This window comes from Meles meles, chromosome 4 (assembly GCF_922984935.1).
Source record: "Meles meles chromosome 4, mMelMel3.1 paternal haplotype, whole genome shotgun sequence".
NCBI classification, from domain to species: Eukaryota; Metazoa; Chordata; class Mammalia; order Carnivora; family Mustelidae; genus Meles; species Meles meles.
This window is the reverse complement of record NC_060069.1, coordinates 10,138,270-10,154,533: the sequence shown is the minus strand read 5'-3', so window position 1 is coordinate 10,154,533 and position 16,264 is coordinate 10,138,270. Positions and strand designations below refer to the sequence as shown.

Here is a 16,264-nt window from a genome sequence, read left to right as displayed (position 1 = left end):
TTGCCTGTCAAGATGATTTACCTTCAACTAAATTTATGTGATTTGCCTATTTATTGTTCTTTTTTTAAAAAATATTTTATTTATTTATTTGGCAGAGAGAGAGGTCACAAGTAGGCAGAGAGGCAGGCAGAGAGAGAGGGAGAAACAGGCTCCTCACTGAGCAGAGAGCATGATGCGGGGCTCGATCCCAGGACCCTGAGATCATGACCTGAACCGAAGGCAGAGTCTTAAACCACTGAGCCACCCAGGCGCCCCCTATTTATTGTTCTTAAAATCAAAGCATTATTAAATCACTTAGAAATTTTCAAGCTGAAAACACTGTCTTCATTTAGCCAGACAATATATTGTTTGTATAATAGCATAATTATATATATATATAATTATATATATATTATATATATATAATATATATAATTATATATAATTATATATAATATATATAATATATATATATAATTATATATATAATTATGCTATTATATATAATTATATATAAAATGTATATATTATAAATATATATAATTATGCTATTATACAAACAACATATATATACAAATATTTATATATATAGATATATATAGTAGCTGTCAAACTTTTCCATAACAGCTGTACCTTTTAACAACTCTGCCAGCAATATATGAAAGTTCCAGTTTCTTTGTATGTTCTCCAACACTTGTTATTATCTTTTTTACCTTAGTCATCCTAGTGGATGTGAAGTGTTATCTCATTGTGGTTTTGATGTGTATTTTCCTCATGACTAAGGATGGAAGACCTTCTCATGTGCTTACTGGTCATTTGTATATCTTCTTTGTAGAAATATATATTCAGATCTTTTACTCATTTTAAAATTGGATTGTGTCTTCTTATTATTGAATTGTGAGAATTTATATATTGTAGGTACAGGCCCTTTATTAGATCAATGACTTGCAAATATTTTCTCTCATTCTGTGGTTTGTCTTTTTCACTTTCTTAATGGTGTCCTTTGCAGCATGGAAGTTTTCAATTTGGATAATGTTCAGTCTTTTATTTCTTGTACTTTTGGTGCCATATTTAGGAGACCATGGTCAAGATTTAAGCCCAGGTTGTCTTTTAAGAGTTTAATAGTTTAAGCTCTTACATTTAGGTCTTTGATCCATTTTGAGTTAATCTGTATATATGGTGTGAGGGAAGGGTCCAGCTTTTTTGTGTGAATATCTAGTTGTCACAGCACCATTTGTTAAAAAAAAAAAACCACCAATATTCTTTACCATGGTGAGTAGCATTAGTGTTTAGCATGTAAGACAAGCTAGAAATCTAGTATAATTCTTTGATATATGTATGTATATATATGTGATATATATATGTATGTAGTTCATCATCATGTACTGTTATTTTTACCTCTACATCTGTTCCTGAACCCCACCACCCTTGTCCAAGCTACATTTATCTCTTATTTAGACGTATGTAATAGTGTCCAAACTGGTTTGTTTTTACCACTCCTATGTTTTTTTAATTTTCCAACTTATGTCTTTTATTTATTTACTTTTAAGACCACATTGCAAGGCTTTCCATTTGCCCTTAGGATTAAGAAAGAAATTCCATAATGACCCACAGGGCCGTGTAAAATCCCCCACTTACTTCTTTAGCCTTTTTTTTTGCTTTATATATCCTGATTTTTTCAATCCAGATAATTCTCAGAAGAATATTTCCATGTGTTTCTTCTACCACGGCTACCAGCATGCCTGCATTCTTCTTGTGTTACTCTGCCTTCCTATCAGTAACTGTGGATGAACTGTCTATTCCTTGATCTAAGGCCAGTCCTTCTACAAATATGTCAGATTTCATCCCCTCTCACTTAGTCAAGAGCATCACTTTATCAGTTGTCCCATCTCTCTCCTGAATTACTAGTTTTTCCTCTATCAGATCATTCTCATCAGCATATAAACATGCTGTTATTTTTTCACTAAAATAAAAACAAAAACAACCCAGCTCTTGAAACCTGTACTCCATTCTGGTTATAATAATCCCCTTTCTCTGCTCTTTTTTACAGCAGAACTGGAAAGGATTATCTGTCCATGCAGTCTCTACCTTGTCCCCTGCTGTTTTCTCTGAATTCACTCCTGTCTGATTTTTGTTCACCACCACTCCATTGAAACCACTCTCTTTATCTCTGTGTTGCCAAGTTCAGTGGTCAGTTCTCAGTCCTCATCTTAATTTTTCACTAACATTTAACCTAGCCATTTACACCCTCTTTGAAATACTTGTTGCACTTGACTTCTCTTTTGGTGCTCCTTTTACCTTACTAGTTGCTGCTGCTTGGTCTCTTCTCTTGGTTACTGCTCATCTCTGATTGCTATTTTGGGAGAAGGCCCTAGGGTCATGCCATAGACCTCTTCCCTTTCTTCTGTGCTGGTGTGGTTTATTCTCAGTTTTAATACCATTTATGTGCTGATGACTACCCCCACTCATCTCTAACCTGGGCCTCTCCTGTATGTACACATAGCTTTCTACCTCCTGGACATTTCTACCTAGAAATCTAATGGCTGGTTCCTTTGCTTTTTTTCAGGTATCCGTGCCCAGATGCCACCTTACTGGAGAGGTCCTCCCTGGCCACTCTCTCTCCATATAAGTTGAAACAATTCCTCTCTTACTTGCCCTTCCTTTTTAAATTGTTTTCTGGAGCATTGTATAGTGCATTATTTGTAGTCTTTTGTTTCCTGTGTATGTACATGAGGCTAGTTTTCATTTTCTTCTTACCTTTGGGTCAGTACCAACAACAGTGCCTGGCGTATAATAAGCATTGATTATGTGTCTAAAGATGAGATGAGTAAGTGAATAAATGCTGGCTTTCTTTTAGTACTTCGATCTTTAGTACTTCATTTTGCCAAGCTTCCTCCTTTCCTGGGAACTTTGCACACTCAGTTCCCTCACTTCTTCATCCCTTCCCGTAGGCAGCTTCTTGTCTTTCAGCTCTATAAGCATCACTTCTCATGAAAACTTCCTGTCCTGTTTGCAATCTCTGTGTAAGCTCTCATTGCCCATGGACTTCTCCTTCATTGTAGTGATCATTTGCAGTTTTCGATTAGTGCTATTCTTTGAAAACATTTGTCCCCTTCCTTCTCCCTCCTCCCCTTCAGGATGTTTTTTGCTCATTGTTGATACTAAGGACCTACTGCAGAGTCAGATTCTCAATAAGTGTGGTGGTTGTTGAAAGAGTAAAGGAGTGAACAAATTACTCTTTTTTTTTCTCATTAAACTTTTGTTTTAATGGGTCTCAAAATTCTTGACAGATTTTTGGTCAGTTGTGTCCATTAAAAAGTACTGATTGGGAGGGAGACAAACCATAAATGACTCTTAATCTCACAAAACAAACTGGGGGTTCCTGGGGGGAGGTGGGATTGGGAGAGGGGGAGCGGGCTATGGACATTGGGGAGGGGAGGCGAACCATAAGAGACTATGGACTCTGAAAAACAACCTGAGGGTTTTGAAGGGTCAGGGGTGGGAGGTTGGGGCAACCTGAGGGTTTTGAAGGGTCAAGGGTGGGAGGTTGGGGGAACAGGTGGTGGGTAATGGGGAGGGCACGTTTTGCATGGAGCACTGGGTGTTGTGCAAAAAGAATGAATACTGTTACGCTGAAAAAATAAATAAAATGGAAAAAAAACAAAACAAAAAAAAAGTACTGATTTTAAAAACTAATAACTTTTAAAACTGCCCCCCCCCCAAAAAAAACAAATGGTCCACAAAGCATTCTCCTTTCCTTCTGGAGGTTTTACGATGCATTGTTATCATTAACCAGTCTTTTACTATTAAACTTAAATGGCCAATTGACAGAAACAGTTCTGAGACCATTCTTCCACCACTAACTAAGACTGGGGTGGCAGGTATTGGGGATCATATTCATTTAGCCTTCTGAGCTTTCTGGGCAGACTTGGTGACCTTGCCAGCTTCAGCTGACTTCTTGTCCACTGCTTTGATGACCCCACAGCAACTGTCTGTCTCAGCAAAACGGCCCAGAGGAGGATAGTCGGAGAAGCTCTCAACACACATAGGCTTGCCAGAAACCCTGTTAACAATGGTAGCGTCACCAGATTTCAAGAATTTGGGACCATCTTCCAGCTTTTTTCCAGAACGACGATCTAGCTTCTCCTTCAGCTCAACAAACTTGCAAGCAGTGTGAGCCGTGTGACAATCCAGCACAGGTGCATATCCAGCACTGATTTGGCCTGGATGGTTCACGATAATCACCTGAGCCATGAAGTCAGCTGCTTCCATTGGTGGGTCATTTTTGCTGTCACCAGCCACATTGCCACGACGAACATCTTTGACAGATACGTTCTTGACAATGAAGCCCACATGGTCCCCAGGAAGAGCCTAACTCAAAGCTTCATGGTGCATTTCAACAGACTTGACTTCAGTTGTAGCATTGACTGGAGCAAAGGTGATCACCATGCCAGGTTTAAGAACACAAGTCTCCTCTTGGCCCACAGGGACAGTACCAATACCACCAATTTTGTAGACATCCTGGAGAGGTAGATGCAAGGACTTGTTAGTTGGACGAGTTGGTGGCAGAATGCAATCCAGAGCTTCAAGCAGTGTGGTTCCGCTGGCATTCCCATCTTTACGGGTGACTTTCCATCCCTTGAACCAAGGCATGTTAGCACTTGGCTCCAGCATGTTGTCACCATTCCAACCAGAAATTGGCACAAATGCTACTGTGTCGGGGTTGTAGCCAATTTTCTTAATGTAGGTGCTGACTTCCTTAACGATTTCCTGGCTATAGGGTGGCTCAGTGGAATCCATTTTGTTAACACCAACAATTAGTTGTTTTACACCCAGCATGTAAGCCAGAAGGGCATGCTCACGGGTCTGCCCGTTCTTGGAGATACCTGCTTCAAATTCACCAACACCAGCAGCAACAATCAGGACAGCACAGTCAGCCTGAGATGTGCCCATAATCATGTTTTTGATAAAGTCTGTGTCCTAGAGCATCAATGATGGTCACATAATACTTGGCTGATCTCGAATTTCCACAGGGAGATATCAGTGGTGATACCATGTTCACGTTCAGCTTTCAGTTTATCCAAGACCCGGGCACTCTTGAAGGAGTCTTTTCCCATCTCAGCAGCCTCCTCCTCTAATTTTTCGATAGTTCTTTTGTTGATCCCACTGCATTCGTAGATCAGATGACCAGTAGTGGTAGACTTACCCGAATCTACATGTCCGATGACGACAATGTTGATATGAGTCTTTTCCTATCCCATTCTGGTTTAGGTTGAGTGGTGGTTTTCATGACACCTGTGTTCAGGTGGCAAACGTGTTGTGAAAAAGCTGAACAAATTACTCTTATAAGCCATAGAGATAATGATCCATTTGAACTACTAAATATAACATTTGCTTAAAAAGAAAACAGGATTAAAATTCAATAATTTCCTTAAGTTTAGGTTGAAGTAGAATCTAATAAGCATAAATGTAGTTGAGATTGCTGCCTTTGGCCAAGAAATTTGTGCTGTAGCCTTCCCCTATTGATAGCAGTTCTTTCAGTGAAATCTGTCCTTATCACATGCTGTCTGGCCTTTGCCAGAATACATCTAGTGCTCTTCATTCGAACTCCAGAAGTTGGTTGGCTAGAAACTTACCCTTTGGTTTTGTTGTTTCCTTTTTTCACATGGCAGCTTTTCATATATTTAGAGAGATATCATCATGTCCCTCCAGTGTCTTACCCATTATTAAGTGAAACAGTCTTACTTTCTTCTGTTGAGATTTTTTTAGCTCTTTTGGGCCATGGAATGCTCATGAAGGATTTTATGGAGAGTGTATTCCAACATAGACCCTGTCTTTTATAACAACTACCAAAAGATTACTTTACAAAGATTTTATGAGAAAGGCTCTTGTATTATGAGAAAGGCTCTGCGTATTGGGTACTTGAGATAGCAATTTTCACTATATCAATGATAGAAAAGTACATTTTATTATTTTAATTTTAATTTATAAAATATTTATTTGAAAAAAAGATATAGTGAGCACAAGTGGGGAGTGGCAGGGGTAAGAGAGGCAGAGGAAGAACCAGACTGCCCATTGAGCAGGCAGCCCAGCTGGGGGCTGGACCCCAGGACCTTGAGATCATGACCCAAGCTGGAGGCAGCTGCTTAACCGACTGAGACACACAGGCGCCTTGAAAAATAAATTTTAATAGAAAGATTATTGCAAATCTAACTTTATGCACCTCGATTGGTAATTTAGTTCTGTATTGAGCTAATTGTACTGGTGAATATACATGTAAATGTTAAATACTTTTTTGAGAAAAATAGCTATTTCAGCCCTTAGTACTAGTGGGTCAGGTGCTTTATTAATGGATGTGATGTTCACACAGCTTTTGGCACTATTATCCCTGTTTGTATGTGAAGAAACTGAGGTACAGGAATCTTAGAAATAAAAGGTTTTATTAATCTCAGTGTCACTGGAGGTAATGTAAATACATTTGTTCCTTCTTAATTTTGCTCTAAGATCCCACAAGATAAAATAACCGTATCACACTGGTTTAGTTCTCATTGTTTTTTGCAGGGTTTACTCCAGTGTTTAATTTAGGGATGGTAAAATGAAATCTTTCCTATCCTGCTTTGTTCTGTAGGTTTGAAATAAGGACATTCAGTGGCTCTAAAACAAGTGTGCAACTTCTGTGAGATTTCCAATATTTTCTGTAAGGTTTTGAATTTCTCAAATTATGTAAAAATATGCTTTAAATAATTTCAAGACTCTGTTTTGTATGACAGAAAGGTCATCTATTTCCAGTTTCCTCAAAATTTTTAGTTATTAGTATCTTCTCATTAAAAGTAGGAAAATATTTCCTCTTGCTTTAAAGTACTTAAACATTCAGGAATGCCTTTTAAATAAATGAGATTAGAAAACATATATGTGTTTGATTGTTCCAGAACTCAGTTACACTGAGGGAGTACTTTTTTCCCCACAGGTATTTACTACTTTTTGGAGTAAGTGTGAAGATTTTTTTATGTACACAGACCTCTAATGACAGCATGCAGGTCTCTTATTGTCTTAGAATAATAGAAATTTAAGTTATTCTTCTTTGATCAATCTCATTTGTTGTCTTAAAGAAGTGTTGTGTCAAAAAAATTTTAGGGAAATATTTTATCCTAAAAAATGTTGATGAGCCAAGGTTGGGAAAACATTCCTTCTGAATGCTTAAAGACCTGTGTCTTGGCAGTAAGAGGATCACTTCAGTTTCAGTATTTTAATCAGTGGATGTGTAGCAACTGAAATGTTTTCTTTGCTAAAGTTTCTGTGGGGAGATTTTGTCTCACTTTCTCAAAACTTTTTGTCTATAAAGAAACTGTTAGTTTAGGACCCAAGACAAGTCTGGATTGGGGATTTATTTCTGGAAGTGTGTTAATAAATAAACACTTTTCTGTAGATACTTCTTATGAAGCTGCATCAAGTAGATACCATGGTTACCACCAATTCTGTGATTTACTCTGTTTGTTCAGAGCCCCTGCCCTAACTGTGCATCCTCTGCTTGTGTGTCTCTTCTGCTCTTTTGTTTTCCTGCTGGCTGGGGAATGGGTTTTTAAATCTGACTTGCTGTCCTGGTGCTTACGTAGAGTAGCCGGTTGTTTTTCGGACAGTTAAGAAACAGGCTGACCAACAGGAGTAGTTAAAATGGAGAAAGCTTAGCTGTTCTCTGTCTTTCCTGTTAAACATAATGAGTGTGGAGGATTAGGACTACATGTAATTCTCAGGATCTGCTAGACGGGACATCTGTTTCACTGTTTACTCATTGCATTGCTGTAGAAATAGCTTTTTAAAAAATTTAATGTGGAAATTAAAAATTTTGTGTCCTAGCTGGTACTGGTGGCTTAATTTTTGAGATGTGCTTTCTGGAGAAATAGCACATAGTAGAAAATTATCTTTTTTTTTTTTTTTTAAAGATTTTATTTATTTATTTGACAGATAGAGATCACAAGTAGGCAGAGAGGCAGGCAGAGAGAGAGAGGAGGAAGCAGGCTGTCTGCAGAGCAGAGAGCCCGATGTGGGGCTCGATCCCAGAACCCCGGGACCATGACCTGAGCCGAAGGCAGAAGCTTTAACCCACTGAGCCACCCAGGCGCCCCAGTAGAAAATTATCTTATTAGGACTAGATAATTATTACTCTAAAAATGTTTGCTTTCTAACTGGAAACTAAGTTTCTGTGAACATTTGGATTTTCATTTATTCTAGACTGCATTCCAGTTTTTTGGTATATTCAAATATTTTTCCTTTGGTTTTATTTGCTAGGTTGCACGTTTTCAAAAAATTCCTAATGGTGAAAATGAGACAATGATTCCTGTATTGACATCAAAAAAAGCAAGTGAATTACCAGTCAGTGAAGTTGCAAGCATTCTCCAAGTAAGTGGTTGGTGGGGAGGAAGGGAAGAGATAGTAAATCAGTCATTTAGACTATAGGTAAATGCCATCCAATAGAATTTTCTTTGATGACATAGTGTGGTGTTCTGCACTGTTCAGTACAGTAGCCAGTAGTAAAATACGGCTACCGAGGCCTTGAAGTGTGGATATTTAGATAAGGAACTAAATTAATTTAATTTTTGTTCATTGAAATTTAAATGGCTGCATGTGACTAGTGTTTACCTGCAGCTCTTGGTCATTAGCATTGCCAGGAACTATTAATGCTATGTAAGGATTAGTTGGATTAATAAAAATAATCAATTTATTAACACAAGTGGAGTTAGGTGTTTATCTTTTTTTTTTTTAAGTGTTTTCTAAAGTAGAGTAAAAGGTGAGTACAAGATAGGGAATGCAAGTAAACTTTAATTGCTTATGTAATTTAATTTCTTACTGGTTTTAAAAAGCACAATCTAATGTAACATGAATACTGTTTTTATTTTTCTTTCAGAATTCACATATTTTAATGATGGCATTAAAAACGTTGGATGTCTGTTTTTTGAGGGTTTTTTGGTTGTCATATTTATATTGTTTTAAAGCCGTTTATATTTTTAAGTGTTTTAAGTGTTGTGAGACTGTTACCAAACTTTATCATAAAGCTTTTGGCCAAAGAAACTGATTATTTTAGGAAATGCAGGTAATTTCATTCTTAAATGATAGTTATGATAATAAATCATGAGCGACAGTGACTCTTCTAAGTTTCCCAGACCCAATTCCAACATGGTTGGTGGCAAGGTGCAGGGTGGGGGGCGGTTCTCCCACACATAACACCAAGCAATTCTTGGATGCTCAGTATTTTAACTCAATTTTAACAATATCTACCCAGAGAGAGCATCAGATTCCATAGGTTAAGAGTTCAGCCCTAGAAGACTGCCCCTTACTCCTGACTTCAGAAGTCAGTCATAGGCCCCATGCTGTTGTCTGTCTTCTGACCTATCCACTACAGATTAGAGGTTCTTCCTTAGGTTCATTTAATTTTCTAGAGTGGCTCACAGAGCTCAAGGAAACACTTATGTTTACCAGTTTATTAAAAGGATATGGTAAAGGATACAAATCAACAGTCAGATGAAAAGTTACATATGTCTGCCATGGGGAAAGGGCCTGGAGCTTCCATGCCCTCTGGAGGTGTACCATTCTCTCCAGTCTCCATGTGCTCGCCAACCTGGAAGCTCTCCAAACCCAATTCTTTTGGGCTTTTATGGAGGCTTCATTGCTTAGTCATGATTGACTGAGTCATTGGCCTTTGGCTGATTCAACCTCCATCCTATCTCTTTCCTCCTCAGAGGTGAGGGAAAATAGTGGTGGGGTGCTAGGACTAAACCCTGTGATCATATGGTTGGTCCTCAGCTGCTGTTCTTGGGTGGGGTCTAAAAGTCACCTTCATTAACACAATGAAAGATGCCTTTATTGTCATCATCCCAGGAAATTACAAGGGTTTAGGAGCTGTGAGCCCGCAACCCTAGAGGGAAGACCAGATACAAATGAGAAGTATGTTTTAGTTATCTGAATGACCATATATCATACATATTTCTTATAAAACACAGTATTGCAGTGATTGAAGAATGTAGGTGGTGTTCATAGAGCATAATTATTTTCAGTAATTTAGGAACCACATATTATCTGCTTAAAGTAATTATACAGTCCAAGAGTAAAAAGTAATACCAATCTGAGGGTTTTGATAGGCTCAGAGAACAAGAAACAAGAAAGGCAGTTATGGTCCATTGAATGTTCTTTTGGAGAAACTAATTTTAGAAAATAAAACAATGAAAGTAAACAAAATGAATTAAAATGTACCATATTTTGTTTCTCTAAGTCATGTGGCTGGTTTTTATTATTTCTCTTTTCCCAGAGAAAATCCTAAGTTTTTTGTTTATTAAACTGTACTTTATTGCTTACACTTAAAAATTGCTAATATAATAATGTATGTTACCTATACATCAATAAATTTTTTTTTGTCAGGGTGTAGTTTACATGAAATATAATGTATCCATATTTTTTTTTTTTAAGATTTTATGTATTTATTTGACAGAGAGAGATCATAAGTAGGCAAAGAGGCAGGCAGAGAGAGTGAGAGGGAAGCAGGCTCCCTGCCGAGCAGAGAGCCCGACGTGGGACTCAATCCTAGGACCCTGAGATCATGACCTGAGCCGAAGGCAGCGGCTTAAACCACTGAGCCACCCAGGCGCCCTAATGTATCCATATTAACAGAATAGTTTGCATTTTGGCAAATGTTAACCACTGCCAGAATTAAGATATGGAGCACTTTAATCACTCTTAGAAGTTCCCTCAGGTCCCTCTGCAGTTAATCTTTCTAAGTAGATTTTGCTCCTGGCCCCAAGCAACCACTGATAATGCTTTTTTTTTTTGTTACAACAAGTTAGTTTTGACTGTTGTGTAATTTCTTATAAATATGAACATAAATATGTACCCTTGTGTTTTTCTTCTTTTGTCCTCTGCTAACATTTTCAGTAACTTTTATATGTAAAATCTAATAGGCTGATCTTCAGAATGGTCTAAACAAATGTGAAGTAAGTCATAGGCGAGCCTTCCATGGCTGGAATGAATTTGATATCAGTGAAGATGAGCCACTGTGGAAGAAGTATATTACTCAGGTGAGATATTTTTATTTCTTCCTCTGCTGTGTAATTTACATGTATTTTTGTTAGTGTAGTTGTTTATTTTTGTGAAGTTTTTTTTTTTTTTGGTAGAGAAAGGAAATAATACGTAAAAATGTTTTTTACCTACATTTTTTCTGTTAGGGTTTGCTGTTAAGTTGGAACTTCTATAATTTTTAGTGTGCAAATCTTTACGAATGTATAACATGGAGTGATACTTGAACAGTAGTTTCTTTTACAGATGTCTACCTTACACTTGTTTTACTATAAGGAATGCTAATGTTTTTTTAAAGTAATACGGCCAGATTAGAGAATGTAGTAAAAATAAGATAGTTTGAATCCAGACTGCCTGGTACAAATTCTGTCTTTATTTCTTACTAGTTGTATGATCTTTATTATCCTTTTAGTCTTATCTGTAACATGAGGATCATAATTTTAGGAGGTTGTAAGCTATGAATAAACAATAGCTATTTTTAATTATATTTTGTCAATATCCTAATCTTTTCAGAAAGACTTATTGTAGGATTTCCTTTTATCTTGATAACAAATATGTTAGTGAGAAAAGTTTTAAGAATCCTGTGGCCAGTTTTCACCTCGTAGGGTTGGTTTGCCAAACAAGTTCTTTTTATTTTTACTTATTTATTCATTTTTTTTTTAAAGATTTTATTTATTTATTTGACAGAGAGAGAGATCACAAGTAGGCAGAGAGGCAGGCAGAGAGAGAGAGGCAGAGAGAGAGGCAGAGAGAGAGGAGGAAGCAGGCTCCCTGCAGAGCAGAGAGCCCGATGCGGGGCTCGATTCCAGGACCCTGAGATCATGACCCGAGCCGAAGGCAGCGGCTTAATCCACTGAGCCACCCAGGCGCCCCTTATTTATTCATTTTTTAACAAGTTCTTTTTAGTAAAGAAAACCTTTAATGCCTTCTAAGTACAGACTTTTTTTTTTTTTTTTAAATAAGATCTATGTGTGGCTTTTCTAAAGGTCATTAATGGGCCCAAATTTATCAGTCTTAATTTTGCAGATGAGTTTGTCTAAAGTGGAAAAACTGTATTTTTAGAGATTAAAAGAATCTCGTGTGTGTGTATGTCTGTCATATGTTTGTAGCGTATTTTTTGTTTGCATGTTTGTATTCTCACATTTACCACATTTACATATTACCTAAAACTTTAGGAATTTCATTCTGAACAATGATTGGACTTATTACGAGGTAGTATAATTTAATGTTTTACTTTCTTATTCCTGTTGCAAAGCTTGACTACCTGCATCATGGAATTGCTATGGGAATGAAACAGAAGTAGTGTAATACAGTTAAGCACAAACAACAATTAGCAGCAAATATCAGTTGTTAATCATCAAGCACTGGGTGACTCTCTGTTTCTCTACGAAGAACACTGAATTTGTTGATTTGCAACATTTGCCTGGAGCCTGCCATTCATCAAGTAGTGTGCTTGCTACCGTGGCGTAGCTATTTCAGAGGTTATAATTAAAAAGCCGATGGGTCTTGTCCTCAAATTATAATGATAAGAGCTAACATTTGAAGAGAGTTTCATGGTTTACACAGTGTTTTAAATATACATTTTTAGTTCCTTTTTACCACAGTCTTCGTATAAGGTAGTATTTTACCAAATGAGGCACTTGGGTCATATCTAAGTGACAGGAGCTGGATTTAAACCCAAGTACTCTGACTCATGCAGGTGTGTGGGGTTCCTTAACCCTGAACCATATTGCAGTTGTAGTTTTAGTTTGCTAGAGTAGTGATTTTCAGTCGTCTAGGTGTTAGAATCACTTGGGAACACTTAAAAAATGCTGAAGTCTGGGCCCTATGCCCAGAGATTCTGATTTAATTGGTCTGGTGTGATCCTAGGCACTTGTTGTAAGTTCTTCACATGATTCTGATGTGAAACGGTCGGAACCACTGTGCCAGGGAATGGAGTCATAAAGGGAATGGGAGGTGATGGCATCTGACCTTGCTGCTGTGATAGCTAGGGGCTGGGGCTCTCTGGTGGGATGAATTCTTTGCAGCCTAGTTACTTTGCACCTTTCATAGTGATTGGCACCACTTCATCAGAGGAAGAGGTTCTGGCAACAGAGGTCTGATGATTAAGGAGTAACGGGAAGAATTTAAGGTGGCTCTGGTGCTTGGTCATTTAAGCGCTGCTTGGTTGGGTTGGTGGTGTAGTTCTGTTTCTTTAGATACTGTTGCTTCTGCCAGATAGATATTAGGAAAACCAGCATTTGGAAAATCTTCGGCCTCTGTCGAGTGGATCTTATTGTTGGCTTTTAGCTGATGAAGGGGATTATTCCTGGGGCATGTGAATTGTGACATGTTGTTACAGAATTGTAACCTGTGCTAATTTATTAAGTATAGGAATGTTTGGATTTTGTAATTTAGGTGTATCCAGTGTTAACCAAAATCTTTATCTTAAAAATCATTTTCCACTTATTCTAGCCTCAGTAGAAATTCAGAACAGCTATATTTATTAATTAATATACCAAAAATACACGCTTACCATAAGGAATTGGTAAATTCTTAGTTTTAAGTATTGATATTTTAATTTTTTCTTCTGAAAAGGAACTTATGAAATGATGACTTTTAAATGTAGTTAAGCATAAATACTTTTTTGGTTAATTGAAGAGAGAGAAACTCTCAAACTTAGACTCCTAATTTTCTAATCATGTCTCAGTAGTTTTTTTTTTTAAGTTTTTGTTGTGATGGAGCACAACTACCATTCATACAAAACTGTTGAATTGCTGTTTGTTTTCACTTTCAGTTTAAAAATCCCCTTATTATGCTGCTTCTGGCTTCTGCAGTCATCAGTGTTTTAATGCATCAGTTTGATGATGCTGTCAGTATCACTGTGGTAAGAAAAAATACGCATATTTTTAAACTATTGGATAATCATTTAAAATTAGGATTGGCTTTTGTTTTGGAAAATGAATTGAGAAGTGCATGATGTTTCTTCAGGTTTTTTTGTTAATATCCGAATTCTTGTAGTAATCTCAAGTAATGTTCAAGGGTCTGTGATTAGCATTCATGAGAATTATTGAATAACCATATAATTTTACAGATATGAAATATTTTGTAACATATTTCTGGTTAAAATTTCAATTTAGTTTACTTTCTGTTGAGAATGTTTTACTAATTGTGAACTGAAGCCTGTGATTATGAGATTAAAAGTGTTACTTAACAGTGAACACTCTATTTACTATGTAAGATTTTATTCTTTCTGGCTAAGCTGTTTTAGCTTTCATTGAAAGTTTCCTCTTCTTTTTTTCCCTCTGTTTTATCGTAGTATAAAAATTTTATAACAAGTACAAGCATTGATTAAAGCAAATATATTTATGCTTAAGAACACAGTACAAGTATAGAGCTGTAGTTCTTGAGCTCTTGTTTGTGGACTCCCAGGTGTCTCTTAAGACCTTTTCAGGGAGCATGTAAGGTCAAAACAATTTTTGTAATACTAAAACGTTCTTTTTTACTTTGGATATTTGCATCAGTGGTGCAAAAACAATGGCAGGTAAAACTGTTGACTCAAGTCAAAATAATGGCACCAAACTATACTAGTGGTCATTGTTTTCTTTTATTGATTCTCTCAGGGGTGTTTTTCATACAGCAGTAAAAATTAATTTCATTAAATCTTGATGGTTGAATACATACTTTATGAATATTCTGTGTAATAAAATGGGAAATATGCATAAAGGACTTAACATATATTGAGGTACAGTGATTGTTTCAAGGAAGGGCAATTATGGTTAGCTGAATTAAGCTTTAACTAGAAAGAATGAATGATAGACAAACTTGGTTTTTAAGACTTGGATAACTGAGGTACTTTTTTTTAAGGAAGTGGGTGAGATGAAACTATTGCTTCAAGAAAAATAAACAGCATTTATGCCCGTGATAAAATTCAAGCTTTCCAGTGATACTTAGAATTTTGCAAAATATTTATGAATTACTACATGAATTGCTTCCCAGGATTTGACTATATTCTAAAGAGATCAGTAATATTTCAATGAATGATTTTTTTTTTTTACTATTAAGAAATGCATCAACACTTGAAAGATTTGAAAAACCAAGTAAATCAATATTTTCTAAATGACCAGTGTAAGATGTTAACAAGTTTTCAGTGACCAAGGTCCATTCAAATTGAAAATAGACCAGTGGATTTTACTGTAATAGATTATAAAAAGTTCATTGATACAGTTTCAATTCTACATTGCAAATTACCCTAAGTAACTAACACTTTTCTAATTTTGGTGTAGTAGCTAAGAAGAATATCCACAATCTGAAAAATCTTTTAAACTATTCCTTCCTTCCTTTTCCAACATTATCTGTACGAGATTAGGTTTTCTACCTATGCTTCAGCCTAATCAACATAGAACAATAGATTAAATGCTGAAGCAAGTGTGAAAATCTAATTTTGTATTAAGGCAGACATAAAAGAAAAATCGAAAATGCTTGCACTTTTCTCACAAATTTATTTGGCAAGTGTATTTTTCATAAAAAATGTATGTGTTAACATTTGCAATGGCTTTATTACTTTTTAGATGAATTAATAAAGAGGAATTAAAACTGAGCAATTGAAAAAGTATTAAATTATGGTTGAATATCAGTAGGTTATATCCCACATAAAAGCTGGTCCTCAGTTTGTTAGAACAGAAGGAGATCTTGAGATCAAATTTGAGAAGTTGTCCTAGGGGAGTTAAACCGCTGTTGGATGTCTGTGTTTTCTCTAAAGCAAAGTTGTGATTTCTTCCCGAGTTGATATCAGTGCTTAGTGTCCGGTATCTGGGGACTGTAGATAAAGTTAGAAAAATAAAACATGATTATTTCTGAAGTTAAGGTGTCTGCTTTAAAAGGTTGTTTCTTTGTTTTGTTTAGGCAATACTTATCGTCGTCACGGTTGCCTTTGTTCAGGTGAGTAGGTTGCCTCTTTTGTCAGCATGGAAGTGGTATTTTAGTTAATTAAAAAAACCAAGGTGGCTTATGGGAAAATTTGTGGTTATTGGGAGTTGGTGATACTGGTTAGAACAATTCATTCTTTGTTTTTGAAATGATTTCAGAAACTCAGTTCTCCAGGGAACTTAGTGGAACTAACTTGACTTCTTCAATTTAGATAGTAGCATGAAGAAAATGTAGTTTTTTATTTGATGAAATTAAAGGTAACTGAAGCAGATGGAAACAAAAAGCACAGTAATAGAAATAAAGTCCAGCAACAGGT

The 16,264-nt window shown here is 36.4% G+C and overlaps 1 protein-coding gene and 1 pseudogene across 5 annotated transcripts in view; one reads left to right on the top strand and one right to left on the bottom strand.

Annotated features, from left to right (window-relative positions):
- ATP2C1 (ATPase secretory pathway Ca2+ transporting 1) overlaps positions 1-16,264 on the top strand; it is a 174,271-nt gene that overhangs the window by 71,574 nt on the left and 86,433 nt on the right. For 4 of the 5 annotated variants that reach the window (XM_046002707.1, XM_046002711.1, XM_046002709.1 and 1 more), the window contains 4 exons: positions 8,266-8,376; positions 10,926-11,042; positions 13,817-13,906; positions 15,925-15,960. In XM_046002707.1, the coding sequence (XP_045858663.1) occupies positions 8,266-8,376; positions 10,926-11,042; positions 13,817-13,906; positions 15,925-15,960 (354 nt within the window). Of the gene's footprint in view, positions 1-6,607; positions 6,677-8,265; positions 8,377-10,925; positions 11,043-13,816; positions 13,907-15,924; positions 15,961-16,264 lie in introns of all 5 variants that reach the window. The other variant, XM_046002710.1, reaches the window with a different exon arrangement.
- LOC123940185 lies at positions 3,751-5,240 on the bottom strand (annotated as a pseudogene).